Raw genomic sequence first — 21733 nt, 5'->3', positions numbered from 1 at the left:
TGCCACTGCCCTCCCCCCCGGGCCTGAGCCTCACATCTCGGGCCTGCACACAGCCGCTCCCATCGCTGCATCGGAGTCAGGCGCACAGCACCGCGGAGTCAGCTGGGCTAATTTCTCACCCAATATCTCACCAGCTGTATAAAAGTGCCGCATCTCCCGCAGTTCCTGAGCCTCGGCACGCAGCACCCAGTGTTTGAAATCCCACCAACAATGTCCAACGATTCCTACTCGACCCCCTTGTCTTCGAGGTACGCCTCCGAGGAAATGTCGCTGATTTTCTCGTTGCGCAACAGATTCTCCACATGGAGAAAGTTGTGGTTGAACTTGGCCATTGCCGAAAAGAAAGTCGGCCTTTCGGTCATCACCGATGAGGCCATTGCTGAGATGGAAAAGCACTTGACCATCACCGACGAGGAAATCGCTGCTGCCTCGGTCGAGGAGGCCAAGGTCAGACATGACGTCATGGCCCACGTGCACGTGTTTGGCGAAACATGCCCTGCTGCTGCCGGCATCATCCACTTGGGCGCCACGTCGTGTTTCGTCACAGACAACGCCGACTTGATTTTCTTGAGGGACGCGTACGACGTGTTGATCCCCAAATTGGTGAACGTGATTGACAGATTGTCCAAGTTTGCCTTGCAGTACAAAGACTTGCCAGTGTTGGGCTGGACCCACTTCCAGCCGGCCCAGTTGACCACCGTGGGCAAGAGAGCCACCTTGTGGATCCAGGAATTGTTGTGGGACTTGAGAAACATGGTGAGAGCCAGAAACGACTTGGGCTTGCGTGGTGTCAAGGGCACCACCGGCACGCAAGGCTCGTTCTTGTCTCTTTTCCACGGCGACCACGACAAGGTCGAGGAGTTGGACCAGACCGTTGTCAACTTGCTTGGTTTTGAGCACGTGTACCCTGTCACGGGCCAGACCTACTCGAGAAAGATCGACATTGATGTCTTGAGCCCCTTGGCTTCGTTGGGAGCCACCACCCACAAGTTTGCCACGGACGTCCGTTTGTTGGCCAACTTGAAGGAGGTCGAGGAGCCTTTCGAGAAGTCACAGATCGGCTCCTCCGCGATGGCCTACAAGAGAAACCCCATGAGATGCGAGAGAGTCTGTTCTTTGTCGAGACACTTGGGCGGCTTGTTGAACGATGCCATCCAGACCGCCTCCGTGCAATGGTTCGAGAGAACTTTGGACGACTCTGCCATCAGAAGAATCTCGCTTCCATCCGCCTTCTTGACCGCTGACATCTTGTTGTCCACCATGATCAACATCACCTCTGGCTTGGTCGTGTACCCTAAGGTCATTGAGAGAAGAATCAGTGCCGAGTTGCCATTCATGGCCACCGAGAACATTATCATGGCCATGGTCGAGAAGGGTGGCTCCAGACAAGACTGCCACGAGGAGATCAGAGTGTTGTCCCACCAGGCTTCTGCCGTCGTGAAGCAGGAGGGTGGCGACAATGACTTGATTGAGAGAGTGAGAAACACCGAGTACTTCAAGCCCATTTGGGCCGAGTTAGACTCTCTCTTAGACCCAAGCACCTTTGTGGGCAGAGCTCCTCAACAGACCGAGAAGTTTGTCGCCAAGGACGTTGCCGAGGCCTTGGCTCCTTTCAAGGACATGATCACCACGGAGACGGTTTCTTTGAGTGTCTAAACGGAGCTGGTTGGGGATTGGTGCGCGAATGGGAAACTAGATTCGAAATACGAAGAATAAATGAATATTATGGAATTGAAAACCCCATTTCTAAAATACACATGTATCATGGGCTGCCACTCACTCTGACGCAACGATCTCGCTTCCATGTGGGGAAGGCGCCTTCTCGTCTTTCTAGGGAGCGGCACGGCGCTGTGTCAGAAAACCCGCAACGCGGAAGTGACGTCACAAGCAACCCAGCACAAAAACTCAAACAATGAAATAAACAAGTCATAACTTTCGTGAACGTGGCCCCGTGTTCTACTTTCCCGCAACGCTGGAGGCGGAGGAGATGAGCGAGAAGCCCGAGGAATCTATGGAGTCGTTGGACAACGAGAACATCGATGAGCGCGAGGCCGGAGTCGAAGATGTCTGCGAGCTATCTTCACTATCCTGCTCGGCTGGCAAGTCCATGAAGTATTTATGAAGATTCTCGGTGATGTGGTTGGGCACGTGCTCGTCAAACGCCGCCCGGTAGCCCGTGCTCTGCCATACTAGGCGCCTCACTGTATCCAAGATGGGCGCCGGGTCGAACGTGGTGCAGATGTGCCTGTCCGGAGTGGACTGGATGTCGATGATGCCGTTTATAAGATCGCGCTCGAACGCACGGGAGACCACGTACAACAGCATCGGCGTGCCGGTGGGCACGAAATAGAGCTTCATGTCCACCTTGTACCGCGGCCTGGCGATGACCTTCTTGATGAAGAGGTTGGAGGGCACCAGGTCGGGCTGGCCCAACGACGCCACCATGTCTTCGATGAACTCGCCGTCGTCAATCAACGACGGGTCTCCTGGCTGCGCGGTTTCGAGCTTGACAAGGGCCGAGGCCTCGCTGTTGGAGGCGGCGCATTTCGTGACTCGCACCAACGAGTACTTCTGCGCCGCAAACATGGACGAAACGGCCGTGTCCAAGTTGTTGAACGTCCGCACCAACTCCTCGGGGCGGTCGCTTACCGACCCGCCCAGCTCCGTGGTGGACTTGTCGTAGGTAAGCGATTTCAAGACCTTGGAGGGCACGCCAGCCAAGTTGACCAAGTTGCTGTCTATAAGCCGCACGGTCCGGGCCGTCAACTTGCCCGGCTGGAGCATTTCTGCAGGCGGCCCTGCGTGTGCACTTGGCGGGGAGCTGTTGGGCGAGCCGGGGCCGGGTTCTGTTTTTGCTGGGCCCGTTTCTGTTTTTACTGAGCCCGTTTCTGTTTTCACCAGGCCGGATTGGCGCGGCCCTCCGGGCCCGCTTCGCATGGACACCAAGTCCAGGCTCACGTCCTCGGCTCGGAGCGTGTATTGCGTCTTGTCGGCCAAGATTCGATATAGCTGCTTGCTGTGCGACGTCAACGGCGTGAGCTGGTAGTAGATCTCGTATATGGAAGGGGCCGATATCAAGCGCACGCGGAGGCCTGCCTCAAGCAGTTTGCGGTGGAGCTTCAGGCCGCAGTTGGCGGCCGAGGGCGTGCGTTTGGGCGCCAGTTTGCGGCGCAATGCAATGTCCAAAAGCCTGTGGTGCTTGAGAAACGCAGGGTGCACGCGGGTCCGGTAAAGCTTGTCGATTCTGTGGTTGCAGCTATTGACCTCCAACTTGGGCTCGGAGCCCACGTGCGATGTGAATCTGGAGCCGTCGTCCGAGCTGTGCGAGACCAGTTCGGGCGAGCTGCCCTCATTGAGGAGGTCCCTTATTCCGAGCATAGACGGCGGAGACATTTGGATCTATAAATTGGGGTGTTTTCGGGTTGCAAAGCAATCTTCTGGGCTGACTTGGCCTGCGTTGGGTCTCGAGTCCCGGTGGTGCCAGGATTGGGAGGGGGATCGGGAAAAGCCGCCTTGGGGGTGGAAGATGCAAACTTTCAAAGAGACCGTGTTTGTAATCAGCGAAGCCAGAAATAAGGCAATGCAATGGCAGGGGATGCTGGGGGGATGCTTGTGGCGTTGTCCGACAAAGAATGTGTAGTTTTTTTTCCGTCTTACTGGCAAATTTACTCTGTTGGGGGAAGAGACTAGTAGATACAAAAGTATGAGGATGAGTTTGCGGGCCGCCCAGAAAGTAGCAACGCGAAGTTTTTGCCAGAACCTTGCGAACACTGGAGACGGGATGCTCAGATGTATGTAGCTATCAGGACGAAAACAGCAAAAACAGGACATTGGAGGTGGATCGATGCAAACCACGCTGCACACTTAGCCCCACGCGCATGGGCCCGGGCGTCTGTGCCGGGGGACCGAGAACGGGTTTTTTGGGCTTGCCTTTGCTTCGGCTTGAAGCAGAAGGCAGAAAAAGACAGACTTTGTTGCAGGTCGGGCTCTGTAGTACTTCACAGCTCAATAGGCATTAGTTTTTCTTTCTCAGCGTGAACACATGTGATCAGGTCTCCAGAGGCATACGAATAGAAGGCCCTGGAACCTAAGTAGCCAATGCGCACGAGCGACGGCGCTCTGCAAGATTGCTGATGGTAGAGGACGAATGTCTCAAACAAAAGGCGGCGTTAAAAAAGTCGGGGTTGACGGATTTTACTCAAAACTTAACACAGCGCTCCTCCGGCCCCAGCTGCTAAAATGTGCTAATTTGCGTTTTCTCCAAATGCGTCAAAGATAAACGTGAGTAGCATACTCTCTTCGTATGTTTCACTTCCCGGGTAGTGTACCAGGTGTCTTGAGGCGCCTGCAGGACAAATATCTGAAAAAACCTTCGCGACCCTGGCTCTGAAAACAATTACAGTTTGACTAATTTTGGGTCGACGGATTTACATCAAATTTGAGCGTTGTTCTTCCAGACGCCCATGGTGTAAAACAGGGAGCCCCATTAATCTGACCACGCCTCGGGGCACGCGCTATGTCGGTATATCCCAATTTCGTGTTCGCAGGGCAAGGTCCTGCAGGCACTTGGCTGCGCTTATCCAAAAACCGAGTCTGCATGCACTGTCCTACGTCACGCACAGGGCGCGGGATTCCATACTGGCGCGTGATGACCCTCGCTCTGAAATCGGGACCTATTATTTGGTCTCGCCAACTGTATGTGGGGTGGAGATGACTGTCTCAGATTGAATGGAGATTTTCGCAAACTTGACATCCTGCTGCATCGAGGAAGCGAGTCTATGCATGAGAAATCGGGACTGTTTTTTTTGCCCATTCGTGACTAATTACATTTGCCACGTCCAGCCTGGAATGAAATGATTAGTCACGTGACTCCGCGTGGGGTAGCGCTGGTTCGCTTCACAACCCGCTAAATTATCTTAACAATGTGAAGCTCGGGTGTTCTCTATTTAGTCGTTTTCCACACGACCCAAATTTGATGGTGGAAATTGTGCTTTTGGAATCACTGGCCAGAGGTTTTGCTAAAGAATGGACGAGGTAATTGGACGTGGTGTGCAGCGTTCGTGTCCAGAGTTGGTGTTCGGTTTGGTGTTCAGAGTTGGTGTTCAAAGCTGCTGGGTTTCCAATAGCTCCCCACCCCTTTTTGCCCCTTCAGATACTTACCAAAATAGAGGTAGAGTGCGGCCCGTGATGTCGGTCCAAAATTTTGCCGACATTACTTTGGCATGACAAGATCGCCTTGAAAGTTTAAATGTATCTCCTCTTCGCGTCGCGGTCACATCCGTTACAATATGCACATGTAGTCAAACAGCGAACAGACAATGCATAGAAACCATGATTCGCTTGAATTTTGGACCATCCTGGCTAGAGTGGAATGAAATCTGGACTATCCCAGCTTGAGTAGACTGAAACCTAATGAGATGCATATTCAATGTCTACTTGGTCTATTACTAGTACATCGATTACCATGCACTATACTTCACACATGCTCCGAAAGATCCAGGAAACAAATGACATCAACAGCTGTACTTTCTGGATGATCTAGCATACTTTTCGCTATAGATTCTTCTTTTTCGTAATTCTACCAGACGTCATACTCCTTGTACGGCCCGCGGCTGCGGGCATGCTGGAACTGATACTGCGTATCTGCCTTGTCAGCCAGGGAGCCATTAAATGGGAGAGCTAAAGATTCGTGACATAAATCAGCGTCCTTCTCAACAATGCAGATTTCTTTGATAATCTGGACTTCTTCTTCTATACTTTTGAGGGTTGTATAAAGGCGCATTGTACGGACTGCTTCATACCAATCTCGAAGCTCCCATTGAACTCAAAGCATTTAAAAGTCTGTTTGGGTGGTTATACCAGTATACTGATTTGATCTTTCCAGCAAGATTTTCTTTTTCACTTGGTGTCCTTGTGCTATAACCGACTAGAATGTGAGAGAGGCTTTCACGAGCTGATTTCATTTTGGGGACCCTGGCCGAGGTGTTTGATGCCCAAATGTGTACCACAAATTCTTGAAAACCCGTAATCTAGGTCGAGTCTAGTCAAATCAACCTTGAGTATATCTGCCAGAGGTCTAGCTGAGATGTGTCAAAGCACATTTAGCCCGTGATCATAGGCAGATCCAAAACACGATTACGAAGTCTTGAAAGTCTAAAATGGCTGTTGATTTGAGCGGAATTCCCACATTGTGGCACGAGTTGCAGAATCAGCACATGTGTCATGGATCGTACATATTGGCTATGAAAACGGTGAAGCTGGAAAGCCTGGCGCGGAAGTCTGGCTTGCTCAGTTTGAATCTGGTGTTATTTTACAGCCTCTGTTGGGTATCATACACAGATTAAAGTGGCAGATGCTCTTATTGGTGGGAAATGACACAAGCTGCTTTCCGTGGGTATCTTGAGTAAACAGGCTGCAGCAATCTTGGGGCTGGCTCACAAACTCCGTAGAACCATAAAGGGCTTGAGCGCAAAGGGGGCCATGGCTTTATTTTTGGAGACGGGAGCTGAAGTTCATCTCGCCAGTCAAACGCCTAGGTTGAGGCACTGGAGCCGAACCAATGTTCCACAAGTATTGAGTTCTATGAACCTGTGAGGGGTCTTAGGGGCATGGGCATTACAGCACTTCTAAAAGTTGGATCCTTGGTTGATGTCTCGGTCACGCACTCCCAACTCACCGCTAAAGAAATTGTCTTCTCCGCCTTTCTCGTTTTTTCTCCAGAAAGTCCATCCGCTCTGGTGGCCCTTGGATTTTCTGCGCTTCAAAATGAACATCAACGCAGCGAACGCCATCAAAATGGCGCCTCCTACACCGACCACTACTCCCACAACAATCTTGTTGGTGTCACTGAGTCCACTAGAGGAGCTTGTGGAGTCTGTCGAAGTTGACGACGAGGGCTCCGAGGTGGACTGCGTGACTATAGATGTCTGTGTCACCACCACTGTTCTTCCGCTGACCACGGAGCTAAAGACTTGCGTTGTTTCTGAGCCTGACACGCTGCTGCTCGAGCTGGTAGTCCTGCTGGTACTACTGGTGCTGCTGGTGATACTGGTGCTGCTGGTGATACTGGTGCTGCTGGTGCTGCTGGACGAAGAGGATTCTGTGGTCAAAGGAGCAATATCGGACGACACAGATGAGCGCTCTATGGAACTCAGTGTGCTTGTTGTTGCAAGTGGGTTCGAGGTTACCCCCTCTGTCGAGGTCTGAGAAGTCAGCGAAGAGCTGGTCACTGGGGTCAAAGTGGAAGAAGACAGTGACGACGACAGGGAAGAAACCAGGCTGGATATCGAAGTTTCAGCAGTTGTGGGAATAGATGTGAACTCTTGAGAGGGCACCACTAGCGACTCGGATGTGGAGGAAGTAGCCAAGCCCGGGTCGACCAGCAGCAGGTTAGTTGCCCGACGCACCAAAACCTGCTGCTGGGGTTCTGAGTATTTGGGTTTTCGAGCAAGATAGCCAAGCACGGTCGAGTTCCCATGCGGCTGGTCCATGAGAGCATGCACTTTTTCAAAGGAGCAGGTCTGCGTGGTGAAGAGTATCGTGCCAAAAACGGCAACGAATGCGAGGATCAAGAAAGAAATGGCTGCCATTGTTCTGTGTTCGGCTGTATCAGAGACGGGGATTCAGGGGGCCTGTTGGTGTTTGTAGTGAGGTAGAAATGAAGGTGCACCCAGTCAATGTCTCAAAATGGGTATAACGAATGTACTTCGAAAGGACAGGTGGCAAGAAGAATGCACGAGGCGCTGGCGCTGGCGCTGAGAACGCGGTATTTGGAAAACTTTTGTGTATACTGAAGTGCTCTTTCGCAAGAAAGGCAGGGGTGGTCAGGAATGGTTTGGGTATTTAAACTCTTCCTGGAGCCTTTTTCTTTTGCCTTTGTCAGACTCGATCTCTCGCGCGAAATCGAAAAAAAAATAAGGGGCGCGCGCTGCCTGGTTTCTCGCTTCGCGTTAAAAATAGCCCGGTCCAGAATCCGGACCTCACAGAGTCGTTTGCAAACCGCGGATTGCTTTCATTCTTTTGCAAAATAAAGTGGACATGTCCAAGGCGCTTGCCCGAGTGTGTCAGGCCCCCTGTTTTTCCTCAAAATTTGAAGAACTCAGCCTGGACTTCCAGGTGCTTCCCCAGCTCACTGTTTCAGTGAGTACTCCAGGCGCACAACCGTGCAGAACTGGTGTAATATCACGGTATGCGCACGCTCGGGTAATTCGCTCTCATGTCAAATGGCGCATTCACCGCGCGGCCAAGGATGTCATAAAACCTTGATTTGGGAAAGGTCTTGGACCGGTTGGTGTGCCTGCTTCTTTCGCAAAAAAAAAACTTGAATATACTTCAAGCTTCAGTAGCTCGAAGTTGCGCAGCGGCCTTCCCCACCTCCTGTGGCTGTTGCCGCTGGCCAGACCCGGGCTTTGGTCTGAGCCTTCTAGTCTGGGCCCCTCTTTATTGGAGCCGTGCACTGACATGACGCCGCACGCGCAAACAGTCTACTAAAGCGTTGAATAGCACATAGCGCACTATGATCTGCTCCTCAGTTTCTTGATGTCTCAGTTCACTATGCGAGGTGTCACTTGCAACTTTGTTCTCAGAGCCCCCAGAGTTTTTGAGATGTGCGGCTCGTGTTCATGCGTCGCCCCGGTGGACTTGACCGTTTCCGTATATACGCGCCTTTCAAAGCCCCGCTTGGTCCGGCCAACCCCGATCTGAACCCGGCTACTGTGCACGACAAGATACTTAAAAATCACGCACGACGCCTGAGTGGCTTCGCCTCTCGAAACACTCCGGGTCCAATTTCGAGTGTATCATGGGTATGGCGAAACTCACGTTTCGCGAGCAAATGGCCGGGTTCCCGGTCAAGCAAATGCTTGTGATTTCCGTGATGCGGTTCTAGGAGCCTCTTGCCTTCACGTCATTGTTTCCTTATCTCTACTTCATGATAAGAGATTTCCAGATCGCGCCCACCGAGGACGAGATTTCGAAATACTCCGGCTATTTGGCCTCGTCCTTTGCCTTCTGCCAATTCTTGTTTGCCATGCAGTGGGGCAAGATGCTGGACAGAGTGGGCCGGAAGCCTGTCTTGCTCTGTGGTCTTTTCGGCACTTCCATCTCGCTTCTCTTGTTTGGGTTCAGCACAAATTATTACATGGCGTTGTTTGCCCGGAGCTTGGCAGGTGTCTTAAACGGGAACATTGCGGTTTTGAGAACGGCTATCGGCGAGATCTGCACCGACAAGAAGCACCAGGCGCTAGGCTTCAGCACTCTTCCCTTGCTTTTCAACTTCGGGTCTGTCATTGGCCCCTTGATAGGCGGGTCCAGGCTTTTCACCAACCCCAAGCCTGACAGTCCATACCAGAAGGAACGTATTGATCTAGCCTCGTCCTTCGGCTCTGCATCGGCACTCCTGGGATTCTACAACGTGATTCGAGACAACTATCCCTATGCATTGTCCAACATCATTGTCGCAATGTTTCTCTGGTTCAGTTGCGCTATGGGCTTCCTATTTCTCGAGGAGACAAACGAAAAGTTCTTGAAGAAGCGAGACATAGGTCTCGAGTTGGGGGATCTTGTGACTGCCTTTCTATGTGGTGGCGAACGCAAAGTGCGGCCGTGGCAACAGAAGAGCACAGCCGACGAAGAAACGCCTCTTCTCGAAAATGAAGAGGCACGCCGCCCCTCAATTACACTGGCGTTTTCTTCCCCGCCAATCACCACACTGCCTGTAAGTGACTCGGAATCAATTGAATCTCTCAGTGATGACTTTTTACACTCAAGGCAAAACAACAAGGCTCAAAATTCTGGCAACAGCCACCCAGCTGATGCGGCTCTTCTCGACGATGAAGATGAAGTCGATGCCATTGGTCCTTACGTCAGCAAGACGATGTCCGACGCTATTGTGAGACGGTATTCGCAGTCATCAGGCAGGCAACCAAAGCCCCAACAACTCACGCCGGAAGTGGTCACTGTCATTTTGTCAAACTGTATCATCTCGCTCCACTCCATTGCATATAATGAGTTCTTACCGGTGCTTCTTGCCGGGCAGTTTCGGAAAAGCTCCCTACACTTCCCCTTCACCATTAGCGGTGGATTCGGCCTAGAGTCCTCTTTTATTGGCATGCTCTTCTCTTCTACTGGAATCATTGGGATGTTGATCATACTTGTGATTTTTCCGTGGGTAGACCGCACTTTAGGAACGCTTCAAGGGTTCCGTTTGTCGCTTTGTTTTTTCCCGCTTGTATACACCTTGGTCCCCATGACGATCTTCACGCTCCACAATTACAACACAGTCTTCCCATCTTGGGCGACTCCCCTTTCCTTGTACACCCTCACTTCGCTCAAGACCCTTGCAACCGCAACGGGGCTACCCCAAATAATGATTCTTAATCATAGGGCTGCGGCGAAGGAGCACCGTGCTTATGTGAACTCTCTTACTATGAGTATGTTGGCATTTGCGCGGTTCCTCGGGCCAATTGTTTTTGGTTATTTGATGACCTTGGGCGACAAGCATCATATAGGCTGGCTCTCGTGGTGGTTGATGGCTTTGATGGCCCTTTTAGGGTTTTTGCAATCCTTTTTCATGCAAGATTATGAAGATTGAACTGTCGTGAACCCAGGTAATGTTGAATGGAGAAATAATAGACAAAAATACATTGTTCAACGGTTTTCCGATCTGCGCCATATTGCCCCATACTACCGCTTATTTTCGCCGGGCTGTTAGGCAACTCCCTTTCTGTCCTGAAACGGAATCAGTGGACTAAAGGCATATTTGGTGATATCCTACTTCTTAATCAGATTCGCAACACAATCACGGACTCAATTTGTTTATGAGCCTGATCCGAATCACCGACAGATTGGTACTTCCGGTTGAACTGTTAAAATAAATATTAGATTTCAATGAGTCCTGGATATCATATTCTGTGTATTCATTTAGGTAGGTTTTCTCTACGCTTCTCCTCTTGTCTCTCTGCACTTGAATCTAGCCATAATAGATCTAGCCTCAAGGCACTGCAGCTTTGCGAATCTGTTAGGTATCACGTTTATTTAAATCAGATCTCTTCCAGCCTTTACAGTGTAGCTTTTTCTGATACTACCAAGTAAAATGAACTCTTCCTCTTGGCTTTAGTCAAGAGTTGAAATGAACAACACTGCGTGATTCACTCCCCTACTGCTGCAAGAAGCTTGCTAGAAATTTGGAAATATACAATGTTAAGCATCCAGCCAGAGCTCACTGCTCTTTACTCCTCATTTCTCGGCACGTGGAAATACTCCTGGCATCACTGCCGTCTAACTTTGGAGAACCGTGGAACCTAATCGATGCAACCGTTTCCATATGCCGGTCCATGTTGCATATTGTACCCAGATGCATATAAGCATCGATGACATGGCGTGCGGCGCTGGAATCCACTATAATGGCGCTGTACAATAATACTCCTAAAATTCGTGAACTGAAAGCTTCTTTTCGAGGTTCATGGAATGATAAAAATCAATATGCTGAAGTCTGCCCAACACCCATTGTGAAAGCTCGGCCCTGCTATTTTCTGACGGTGTACGTTGGAATCTGCTGGTCTCGTATCTGACCTTTCTCGCTACTGAGTCACTCGCACTCGCTTAAATACATGTAGATCCGCAACACTGTGCATCTCTTGCTTCTACGTTCACAGAATATCCGTCATGACGACTTTCCGCGAGCAAATGCGAGGGTTCCCCCTATGGCAGATGGCAGTGATTTCGATGATGCGTTTCTCGGAGCCCATCTCGTTCACGTCGCTTTTTCCGTACATCTACTTCATGATTCGTGACTTTCACATCACCAAAGACCCATCTCAGATCTTCAAGTACTCGGGTCTTCTAGCAGCGTCGTTTGCTTTCTCTCAGTTTCTATGCTGTATTCACTGGGCCCGTCTCAGCGACCGTATCGGCCGTAAACCGGTCTTGCTTACAGGGCTTTGTGGTACTGCCGCCAGTCTTGTTTTGTTTGGTTTTTCCAAAAACTTTTACGTGGCCTTGGCTGCGAGAACAGCCGCGGGGGCACTCAATGGAAACATTGCAGTATTGCAAACCCTTGTGGGAGAGCTAGTCAAGGAGCGCCGCCATCAGGGACTAGCGTTTGCTACACTTCCGTTGTTTTGGAACGTGGGCTGCGTCATTGGGCCTTTGATAGGGGGCTCGCGGTATTTGACCAGGCCCCGGCCCGAGGGCGAGGAAGCTGCTGTTGTAGGCTGGGGTTCATTTTACGAGTCCTTCATCACGAAACATCCGTATGCCCTATCGAATGTCGTGGTGGCATCAATGCTTTTCACAAGTGCCCTCATTGGGTTTCTTTTTCTCGAAGAAACACATGTGAAAATCAGAAACCAGTACGATGTGGGGTTGGCTGTCGGTGACTCCATCCGCCGCCTTCTCGGCTACACTATCCCTGTGCGGCCATGGGAGCAGCATGTGTCATCAAAGACACATGTGGCAGCCGACGGCTCTGCCATTCTCGATGATTCGGAGTCTGCAAACGAGGCCTCGCCCCTCAGTATTGATCAAGACAGAATATACGCAGCCATTGATCTGGACAATGAGGAAGACGACCAGTTAATCACGCCACTGGGTCTGTTGACGAGAAGATCATCTTTGGCAGTGGTGAGGCGGTATTCTTCTGCGTACTCTCTCCAACCAACCATTCTGACAATGACTGCTGCTTCCGAAAACGAAGAGCACATCTCTATCTGGGCGGCCCTTGGAAACAAAGACATTTTCACGTACAAGGTCATCGGTACGTTGTTGGCATACTTCTCCATAGCGTTCCACTCGCTTATTTACACCGAGTTTGTCCCCGTGTTTCTAGCGGGGACTTTCCAAAAAGAAAGCCTCAGTTTCCCTTGGCATGTCAAAGGCGGTTTGGGCTGGCAAACACAAGACATCGGCTCGTTGCTTTCAACGGTTGGCCTCATGGGGTGTTTCATGGTCATTGTCATTTTCCCGCACATGGACAGACACATGCGTACGATTGACGGTTTTCGGTTGGCGTGCTGCATGTTCCCGATTGCCTACTTCTTGCTACCGTACATCATATTCACGTCGCCGGGCTACAGTTCCTTTTTTCCCCCTTGGTTCTACAAAGCGTTTTTGTATATGAACTCAATGATAGCGGTGGTTGGCAGTTCCCTAGCATTCCCGCAGGTGACAATTTTGGTCTACCGGGCTACAAAGCCAAAACATCGGGCATTGGTCAATGCCACATCCATGAGCGCTAACTCATTGGCCAGATTCGTCGCCCCAATGACTTGGGGTGCGTTAACCTCGTTTTTCGACAAAAGAGGAATAACTCAAGTCACGTGGAATTTGTTGGCTTTGATAGCCGTGCTATCCGTGGTGTTGGCCTTTCAGCTAGACGAGTACTCGGAAGATATTGAAGATGAGGAGGAGCAGGTCTAGATGTTTTGTGTGCAGCTAGTCTCTATTTTGAATCCAGACAATAAGCGTACACTATGAAACCGCTTGCTGTGGGCTTTTATTTTTTGAAAATACGACCCTATCAAGCGGTTTATGTAACTAGACGAGCGAGATCTTTTAAAAAATCGTGGGAAGGGTGTAAATATTCCCCGCAGTTTTCTCGTTCCTGAGCCCAAGGACCACTACTTAGATACATTTGAGTTGCTTTCAGTGAATAGAGCATGAAAAAGGTCAGTCGATGTCAGACAAGAGGAATCGTTGAAAACGCAGATCGCAAATCTGGAATTAGAGATAGAGATGGTAGATACAAGTAAGCGCACCACTTGCCTCTGCTGTTCCCTCGAAGCTCAACATGAGCAAAGGTCCACATATCCTGATTCTCCACCGTGATCAGAAGTGGTGATTCTGCGGCTAGATCACCAACAGACCACAGTAGTGAAACAGACATTCTTTACCGGGCAATAGATGCCGGGTGCTTCCTCGCCTCAGACTCGATTTTATTCAGCTACGTTAAGGCCACTTGAAGCAGCTAAGATGTATCTGATTCCCGTATTATTAAAAGTATAAAAAAAGTAAAGATTCCCGTCTTTAGTTCATATAAAAAAATTGGTAGTATAAAAATGTGATAATGATGTTTGTTTCTGAATAGGGTGGCGCCGGCAAAGCCGGGTCCAAACCATTAAATGGTCCCTCATGAATAACACGTGATCATGCCCCAACATGTGAGACAACAACACTAAGCCTCCATAAGATCACACAATCAACTCTGGACGCCAAAGAAAGAGCACTGTGCACAGTTCCCTTAAAATCTTTGGTTAGCCTTCTTAGCCTTCATTCTCTTTTGGATTTGAACGGCAACGACGGCGACAAAGGCCAAGAAGATCAAGACGAACACAAGAATAACACCGGCTGGGAGCATTTTGGATTGATTATTTTCGCGGGTTAAGGAAAAGAAAAGAAGAGGAGGGGAGGGGCCAGCAGGAAACGCAGTGTATTTATCGCGGTGATATGCGATATTTTCCATAATTTTTTTCCAGCCGGGACTTTTTTTCACGCATATTTTTCTCTCTGGATTTCCTCTTTGGGTGCGCGCACCGGATTCGGCGGCGGAAACAACAAAAGCGGGACTTCCGAGGATAATTATATGCCAGCAGCGAGGGGTATATGGGGGCCATTCACATTATTTCCCTCAAATTTGTTTCGGGTATCAACGGAACTTGAAAGAGAGCAGGAGAACCATACTTTGTACATGCTTATTCCGAGCTGGCGGGCTCTAGAATAGTTGTCCAGAGAGACAGGGATAAACAAGCTGAATATCTCTAGATACCACACCAATATAAAAAAAAGCGGACCGATCTGTTTCCGAAAATCTCTCCCGAAATCCATCGGTTGGGTATCTCACCGAGACGTCGCTTGCTTTTCTGTCTGTGTGCACGCCATTTCCGAGGGTGTCCGCGCCAATCAACGTTGTCTATTCGGTATTTTGACATATCAGTGCATCATCATACTACCGGAACTTAGGGAGCCTTATGGGAAATATCGGCAATTTTGCACGAGGCTGGCCATACATCACTAATTTCGTTTCCCTGCTTTTGCCTCTGGACGCATCAAAGATAAACATGAAAAGCTGGACGACAAAAGCGAGCTTATGCCAGCATTTGCAGATGAGCCTGAATTTTTCATTCATGAAATATGAAGTCCAAATAAAAAGGGTATCCCGACCGGTTCGTTGCACGACAGACATGCTAATGTAGATGATATAGACTCTTGTTGCCGTGCCGAGACCTGCACATACTGGCTCCAAGGAAGATCTCGCGATATGCGATGACTACTCAGGTGTACTTTTGGAACCAAAATGCTTATCTGAATTATTTTCGGTCCTTCAGCTTGTCAAGCCCATGTTCCGGAAATTCACCTACTTCTCGATGAAAAAAAAAACACAGTTATTGAGGTGTTTATTTCATAATGAACTGTCCCCGAGTTTCTGAACCTCACTTGCAGTTCTCAGTCTCAAAAGTTGCAAGGCATATTCACAAGAGAGAGGTGTATAGATATCCATGGTTTGTCTTTTCCTCCGTGTAGGCTTGACCAGAGGGGAAGCCTTTGCAGAAAATCTACCCTATTGCAACCCTGAGTCACGTGCGATCATTTGTTAGATCCAGGTGGTCTTCGTTAATCATGTTTACATTAGGCTTCATGTGCACTAAGTATGTCCAAGACATCTAAGCATAGCGACCAAGAGCGGATTGTGCTGCTTCTCTTATTTGTGGCAAGTGTAATAATAGCGTCGTTCTCTCAACTCTGTCCCTGACGCCTAGAGCCTGGGCGGCCCTCTTGGACTAAAGGCCACTCCACTTTATTGTTTAGCCAACTCGTTGGTATTTTTCCCTGTTTCGAGGTCGCTGCGGTATAGCTGATCTCGATACAAGTGGCGACACAGCTTCACTATGTAGCTCATTGGATTTATGTGGAATAAATACGAATGGGTGGGTGCTAGTTTTCCACTTTTCGACTTCATTGGATCGAATTTTTTCGGAGATAAACCTCAAACAACATCTCCCTTCTTGTGTAACTTATTTTATTTACCTTTATTGGACCATCTGAGGCAACCATCGAGGAATCTCTTGATGAGGCTCATATTGAGTAAACCAGCTCATACTAATTTTGCTCTCACCCTGATGAGCTCGTGAATATTCGTAAGATATCTGTTGGACTTTGTGTTCCACTGGAAAATTTTCGAGCCAGAATAATGTGACCACGCACGGAGAAAACCCGAGAACCTTTCCAAGATCTCTTTTCCCGCTTTCAAACGTAACAGTTGCCACGATTCTAAATCACTCAGTGTTTTGGCGAAAGAGTCTACACCAATTCTACGCCTCCACTTGAGTTTAGAGGGCTAGCGAAGACAAATACACATGTTCAAGTATGAATTTGAAATGGGCCACATAGATGACACACTGTGTACCTATCCTGGGGCTCGCATATCTTATCAGCGTACCTCAAAGGTTAACTTTGGAAAGATTTTTTATTTTTTTTCTATCCCTTTCAAAAGAATGTGTCGATATACAACCGATTCAAAATCTTGATAGCATCCAGAACCAATTGAAATACAATTGCTATTTTTAATAAAGAACACTGTATGTTTTTGTTCTGTATGGCAGAGAAGTCCGAAACAATTCGTATTCGAATTGTTTATACCATCTCAGTCCTGCCTTACAAGCAAAATATTCAAGGACCCGCCTAGACCTTCAAAATTGGCAGAGATTTTCAAATAGTTTTGTTTATGTCGTGTAGAGCTCCATCAATCAGTAGTCCGACAAGAAGCGGGAAAGAAGCTACAAAAGCAAGCCGATAAAACGAAATCTTTGAATGAGTACTCAAAACCCTTGTTTTGTCTAAAGAGTGGGGGTGGCTTTTCAGATTAAAAACCCAACTTCTTTTTTCCTCCCAAAATGTTCAAGCATCATGACTTTCATCTTTGAAGCTACTGTTGAGTCCCATCTAAAGTAATTGAATAACTTCTATGAGATGATACTGCTTTCAAACTGATTCTTGTTTTGATATGGCGGGCTGATCACCATGAAGCACACTTCTAGTAGCTTGTATCCTCATAACAGTTAAAGGAAGAGTCAATCTGGGGGTGAAATCTTGATTTTTTTATTTCAGATGAATCTAGTTCTTTTTGGTGGTCTTTGATTATTCTCAAGGTCTCATTTGAGTGCATTTGAGTGAAGATAATATTTCTCACTCTTGACGAAGGGTAGACTGGGGGTTACTTCTTATCATAAAAAACCATATGAGACACTTAAATTCTCTTGGTAAATCAAGCTACGTTTGATGTTGTCGTTTTTTAGATCGCATATACAAAATTTGATTCCCCGCAGCAGTTTCTTTTACTTGTAAAACATTCTGCTGGATTGCTGACAAAGCCTTTTATATACCTTTAAGTCACAATTTCATGAGCAGTATTTGGCCTAGAGAGCCGACTTCAAGACTTGGGTAGCTCCAACTTGAAATAAGAAGTTATACGCGGATGAAAATACTCTCACAAACCCTACAGAAGTCATTTTTATTGTTGTCACGACTTCTCTTTGATGTAAATCATTCGAGAAAGCCTAGAGAAAACTAACAGTTACTAAATTCAAGTTGGTAGAACCCACATGTCGTCAAATAACGATGGTTTGACTATGTATTCGAAGGGAAAATAACTGACGAAAGATTTCAAAAAATGAAAGGAAAGGTGACCCGTAAAGCCCAGACCACATAATTTTAAATGATGTAAGAGAGCTGCTCTTCATACGGTGTACGTCACAACCATCTCACGTGCTAGTCTGAACAGGGTCATTAATTAGCCTATCTGCGCCTGGAACCTGGTACCTCATACCTATTACTTAGACAGGTAAATACACCTCTATTTTGATTATATTGATGTGCAAAGGACTTGGCGGGATATACACATGTTCGTACTAATTCCTGTCCTCACATAATAGAGGTCTCGTAGAAATCATATGGTCTCGTAAAAACCTCGAAATATTCGGAGTCGCTCAACATAATAACTGTTGCAACTCCCAAAACCGAGATTGCATATAGTCATATATGCGCTTACAGGGACTATCAGTCTCCAGCTGATACAAGGGACGACACCATAGCCATAGTAACCTAGGAGTGAATATTATTCCTTTGGCACTCCTCTGCCTTTAATCCAATACCAGTGCTAAGTATATAAGATTTTTTTCTGTGATACATCAGGAAGGGCGAGCTAACGCCGAGATATCTCTTTTCCTGGTCTTTCATTAAGCATCTAATCGCTCGATTAGGAATATTCGCTGCAGGCGAACACAAAGTGTTCGACACGAATGAAATGCATTTTAACCTCGTATCCGTTTCATTTTTTGAGATCTCTGAGTAATAGTCGACCCAATACGGAAAATCGTATGCCCCCAATATTTCTTTCTTGGTTCTTGAAGATATGAGACCCCCCAGTGCAGCCGGCAGAATCCGGAGTGCCGAGAATTCACTTTCCGGGGAAGTTATCACGAAAGTTGCGGGGTGCCACGTGAGACCAGAGGATAATTCTTGGCGTCCTGCGCCTTGCTGCACGTAGACTCTGTAATTTTGCATCAATCATATTTCCTGCATTTCGGGATGAAGAATGAGTTCGGCCGGTATTTCGGAACTCCCAGAACTGTCTCGACAATTCGCTGTTAGCTACAGATAACCTTCCCCACCAAACATTCAATGGCAGCCATCCAGGTCACAAAAGAAAAACATGATGGGTGACAAAAGCCTGCAGCGTTCCTCTCATGTATTTGCCCAACTCACACCAACGTTCGGCTGTTTGAATTCTTGCAAAAAAAAAAAAACACAACTTTCAAGCTAAGAAAATCACCCGGCATATTTAATCAGCCATTTACGAGGAGCTTCAGCGGAAAATTCCGAATACCGGAGGCACTAGCCCGCATATTGTCTTTTGGACATAATAAAACGAAGAACAGAATTAGCAGTTTGGAAATGCGGTTTTGGATTCCATCTCGAAGCAAGGTAAATTGCTCTATGAAAATTTGTATACTTTGATATATCAAGTTCTGAGATGGTGGTTTTGACGAGCACAACAATCCCCTCCTCCTCCGTTTTAAGTCGAAGACAGTTTATATACAGTAGTGTTTTGTATAAATACGTTTATCTAACCAGCCGCCGAGCTTTCACATCCTTTCACTGCGCACGATCTATTTTTTTTCATGAAAATTCATCAGTATAACGGAACATAATTATCAAGTATCATATAAACCTTCAAGCAGCTCGTGAATGGGTACGTAGTGTCGAAACCTGGCCCGTCCCCTTCCGTTAGTCACGGCCTGGACGGTCCTCTCGGCACGCCTTTATTAACGTATTGAATGCTAATCCATCGAAGCCTAGAACAGCTCTTGTTGTAGTCGCTTCAACTCAGATAGTTAAAGGAGGCTTGCGGATCTAAGCCCTGAAAATGCATTTCTGTAAAATTTGTATTATACAGTAACAAATGCCTCGAGCGCGAAGCGGTGCATGGTATACCAAAGATTGTGAGTGAGAATTTGCTTAATTGCTTTACTTCTTGTGCCTTTCAGAGCCTGGCTCACGCACAGGCCTACGAAATTTTGAAACATGCTGGTGTCCCTAATTGCCCAACATAGGTGGCCAAGATAAGTAAGTCTATTTTACGTGTCAGGCTTATTTACAAAACCCCATGAATCGTATATTCCAGTGCAGTGATATACCTGCTGTGCCAGAATGACGACACCTGCATTATGAGTATATACACTTCCTACAGAAGGATTTCCCTTGGCAACAATTGGCGCGGATTTGGTTTCGAGGTAACAGCAGGAATCAGTCATACAGCGCATATGATTTTTTTTTAGAGCCCAATCTGCTTCGAAGCTTAATCATGTGACCTTCGTTTGCTAGTGGAAGCTGTTCAGAGTAGAGATGCCACTCACATCACCCGCCCCATCAGTAAACCTTTCGCAATATTCTTGATGAAATTGCGTGGGATATGACGCTGCGACCAGGAGATCCTGGAGCTGATTCACAGAAAAACATCGAGCACCATAAGACTCTGTATTTCCGGAGTCAACTAAAGCGTATGTGGGATTAAATGCTTGAGGAATCCAGGCCCTGGATCCCGAATTCGACCCTAATGCCAGAAGTGAGAACACACTATTATCAAGTAGAGTTGGAGTTTCACTCGAAAATTCAGACTGCTCAAGTTGATGCGGATTGCAATGCTGGGGGTTATTTGAGGACGGGTTTTCTAAATATTTGTAGTCTCTTGGTTGGGACTGTGTGCTTTGGTAGTGTAGGCGAGTTTCGGGTAGTGTGACAATATCGTTCGACTCTTGTATAGCACAGAAAATGTCCTCTTTGGTAATGCCTGGCAGATGCTTATAAGAATTGGGAGCCAGAGACGCATCTGGTGGATGTTGGGGAAGGATATCAAGCAGATTTTGCAGTATATTGTAAAACGAGCTGTGTGCGTTTCCTGTACTACTGGATCGAGCACATCTTTCGGCTTTCTCCCACAACAGTGATTTTGTAGAGAGAAGTTCATGTATTTCGTCAAAACCCAGTTGTGAATCGGTAGAAGAGTCAGCAGGTAGGCTGGAAGTAAATCTCAATAATGGTGTATGCTGTAGAACATCAATATTATCGCCTGCCTTAGATCTTATTTGTTTCGGGGGTTTCCTGATAGCAATAGTATTTTCCCTGTTTCTTTTCAAAGGCTTTTGCAAAAAAGTACATTGACCATCATTGAATTTGGTGCAAGCCATGCACGGGATCAGGTTTTCAATAATGCAGCAAGTTTTCCGCGTGCGGCAAAAGTCACACGGTCTCTCTGAACGAGATCTGTATGGTCGTACGTAATTTCCCTCTGTTTGCAGTATTTTCTTGGTCACTTTCATTCTATAAGATGATCAGCAGTTTTCCAGACGAATTGAGAACGGTGTTTAGGACAGACCAAAGCTTATATATTCCTGCTAGTCTTATATTTTAGGCTTGTGATAGCTTTGTGGGGACGTTCATTGCATATCATGCATAAAATGCTATATGCATAGACTGTATAGCAGCCCTCTGCTTGATAAGACATTTTAGGGTGACGAAGTTGATTACGAATCCGACGTGCACGAAAATATGTATACTCCTCTGTTCATCACCAAAATTATAACTCCGGTCTTCTTGGCAACTTGAAAAACAATCCTTTCGAATCATAGAGACCCCTGTTCAGGATATGGTTCAAAAGTCTAAAGATTGCACGAAAGGATTGGGACCGAGGACTCATGATTCAGAATAATAAAACTGGAGAAAGAAGAAGTATGCGCCGAATACTGTCCTTGTTGCTAAAAACATATCTCCCAGTCTTCTTCAGTGAAGTCTAATTTCAAAATCGCGTTTTCGTCCAACCATACAGTCGCCTGCAATCATGTGTAGGACTGATGATAAACGGAATCCTCCGCGACACAAATTTCGTATTGTTGTCTACAATCCAAAAGAAATTCACATTTAGCTTCGCAAATGTCTATAGAGGTCCGTAGAAGAAGACAAAAGCATTTATATCTGTAGCTTTGGGGGACTCTATGAATAATGGATACTCTCTATTAGAGCCAACTTTTGTTTTTTTTTTGTCAAGTGCAGCACAGCTTCTGTAGCTCCAGAATATCGACGTGGGTATTTATCAAGATAAATCTAGTTGTGTTCACAGGCAAACTTCCTAGTCTCGAGTCCGAATACAATTCCTAGGATCTCATTCTCTCTTTTACTATTCAAT

At 47.4% G+C, this 21733-nt stretch overlaps 6 protein-coding genes across 6 annotated transcripts; 3 read left to right on the top strand and 3 right to left on the bottom strand.

The window, feature by feature from the left end:
- Window positions 1–210: 210 nt before the first annotated feature.
- ADE13 (adenylosuccinase) lies at window positions 211–1656 on the top strand (the record flags this gene model as incomplete). The annotated part of the gene is made up of 1 exon (XM_018858087.1): window positions 211–1656. The coding sequence occupies one exon, from the start codon at window positions 211–213 to the stop codon at window positions 1654–1656; it is 1446 nt and encodes a 481-aa protein (XP_018709755.1).
- METBIDRAFT_33430 (uncharacterized protein) lies at window positions 1590–3802 on the bottom strand. The gene has a single exon (XM_018856294.1). The coding sequence runs from the start codon at window positions 3391–3393 to the stop codon at window positions 1957–1959; it is 1437 nt and encodes a 478-aa protein (XP_018709754.1). The 5' UTR covers window positions 3394–3802; the 3' UTR covers window positions 1590–1956.
- A 2683-nt stretch (window positions 3803–6485) lies between these two features.
- Window positions 6486–7910, bottom strand: DFI1 (Dfi1p). The gene is made up of 2 exons (XM_018855135.1): window positions 7090–7910; window positions 6486–7053 (listed from the first exon to the last, which is right to left on the bottom strand). The coding sequence occupies exons 1-2, from the start codon at window positions 7587–7589 to the stop codon at window positions 6627–6629; spliced, it is 927 nt and encodes a 308-aa protein (XP_018709753.1). The 5' UTR covers window positions 7590–7910; the 3' UTR covers window positions 6486–6626.
- Window positions 7911–8929: 1019 nt separating this feature from the next.
- METBIDRAFT_13523 (MFS general substrate transporter) lies at window positions 8930–10591 on the top strand (the record flags this gene model as incomplete). The annotated part of the gene is made up of 1 exon (XM_018854382.1): window positions 8930–10591. The coding sequence occupies one exon, from the start codon at window positions 8930–8932 to the stop codon at window positions 10589–10591; it is 1662 nt and encodes a 553-aa protein (XP_018709752.1).
- Window positions 10592–11664: 1073 nt separating this feature from the next.
- On the top strand, window positions 11665–13416 carry METBIDRAFT_46769 (MFS general substrate transporter; the record flags this gene model as incomplete). The annotated part of the gene is made up of 1 exon (XM_018858074.1): window positions 11665–13416. One exon carries the CDS (start codon window positions 11665–11667, stop codon window positions 13414–13416), a length of 1752 nt encoding a protein of 583 aa, XP_018709751.1.
- Window positions 13417–19656: 6240 nt separating this feature from the next.
- On the bottom strand, window positions 19657–21291 carry METBIDRAFT_33424 (Zn(II)2Cys6 transcription factor domain-containing protein). The gene has a single exon (XM_018856293.1). The coding sequence runs from the start codon at window positions 20868–20870 to the stop codon at window positions 19872–19874; it is 999 nt and encodes a 332-aa protein (XP_018709750.1). The 5' UTR covers window positions 20871–21291; the 3' UTR covers window positions 19657–19871.
- Between the last annotated feature and the right edge of the window lie 442 nt (window positions 21292–21733).

Source organism: Metschnikowia bicuspidata (genome assembly GCF_001664035.1).
Source record: "Metschnikowia bicuspidata var. bicuspidata NRRL YB-4993 chromosome Unknown METBIscaffold_7, whole genome shotgun sequence".
Taxonomy (NCBI): Eukaryota; Fungi; Ascomycota; class Pichiomycetes; order Serinales; family Metschnikowiaceae; genus Metschnikowia; species Metschnikowia bicuspidata.
This window is presented reverse-complemented; position numbering and strand designations above follow the sequence as displayed.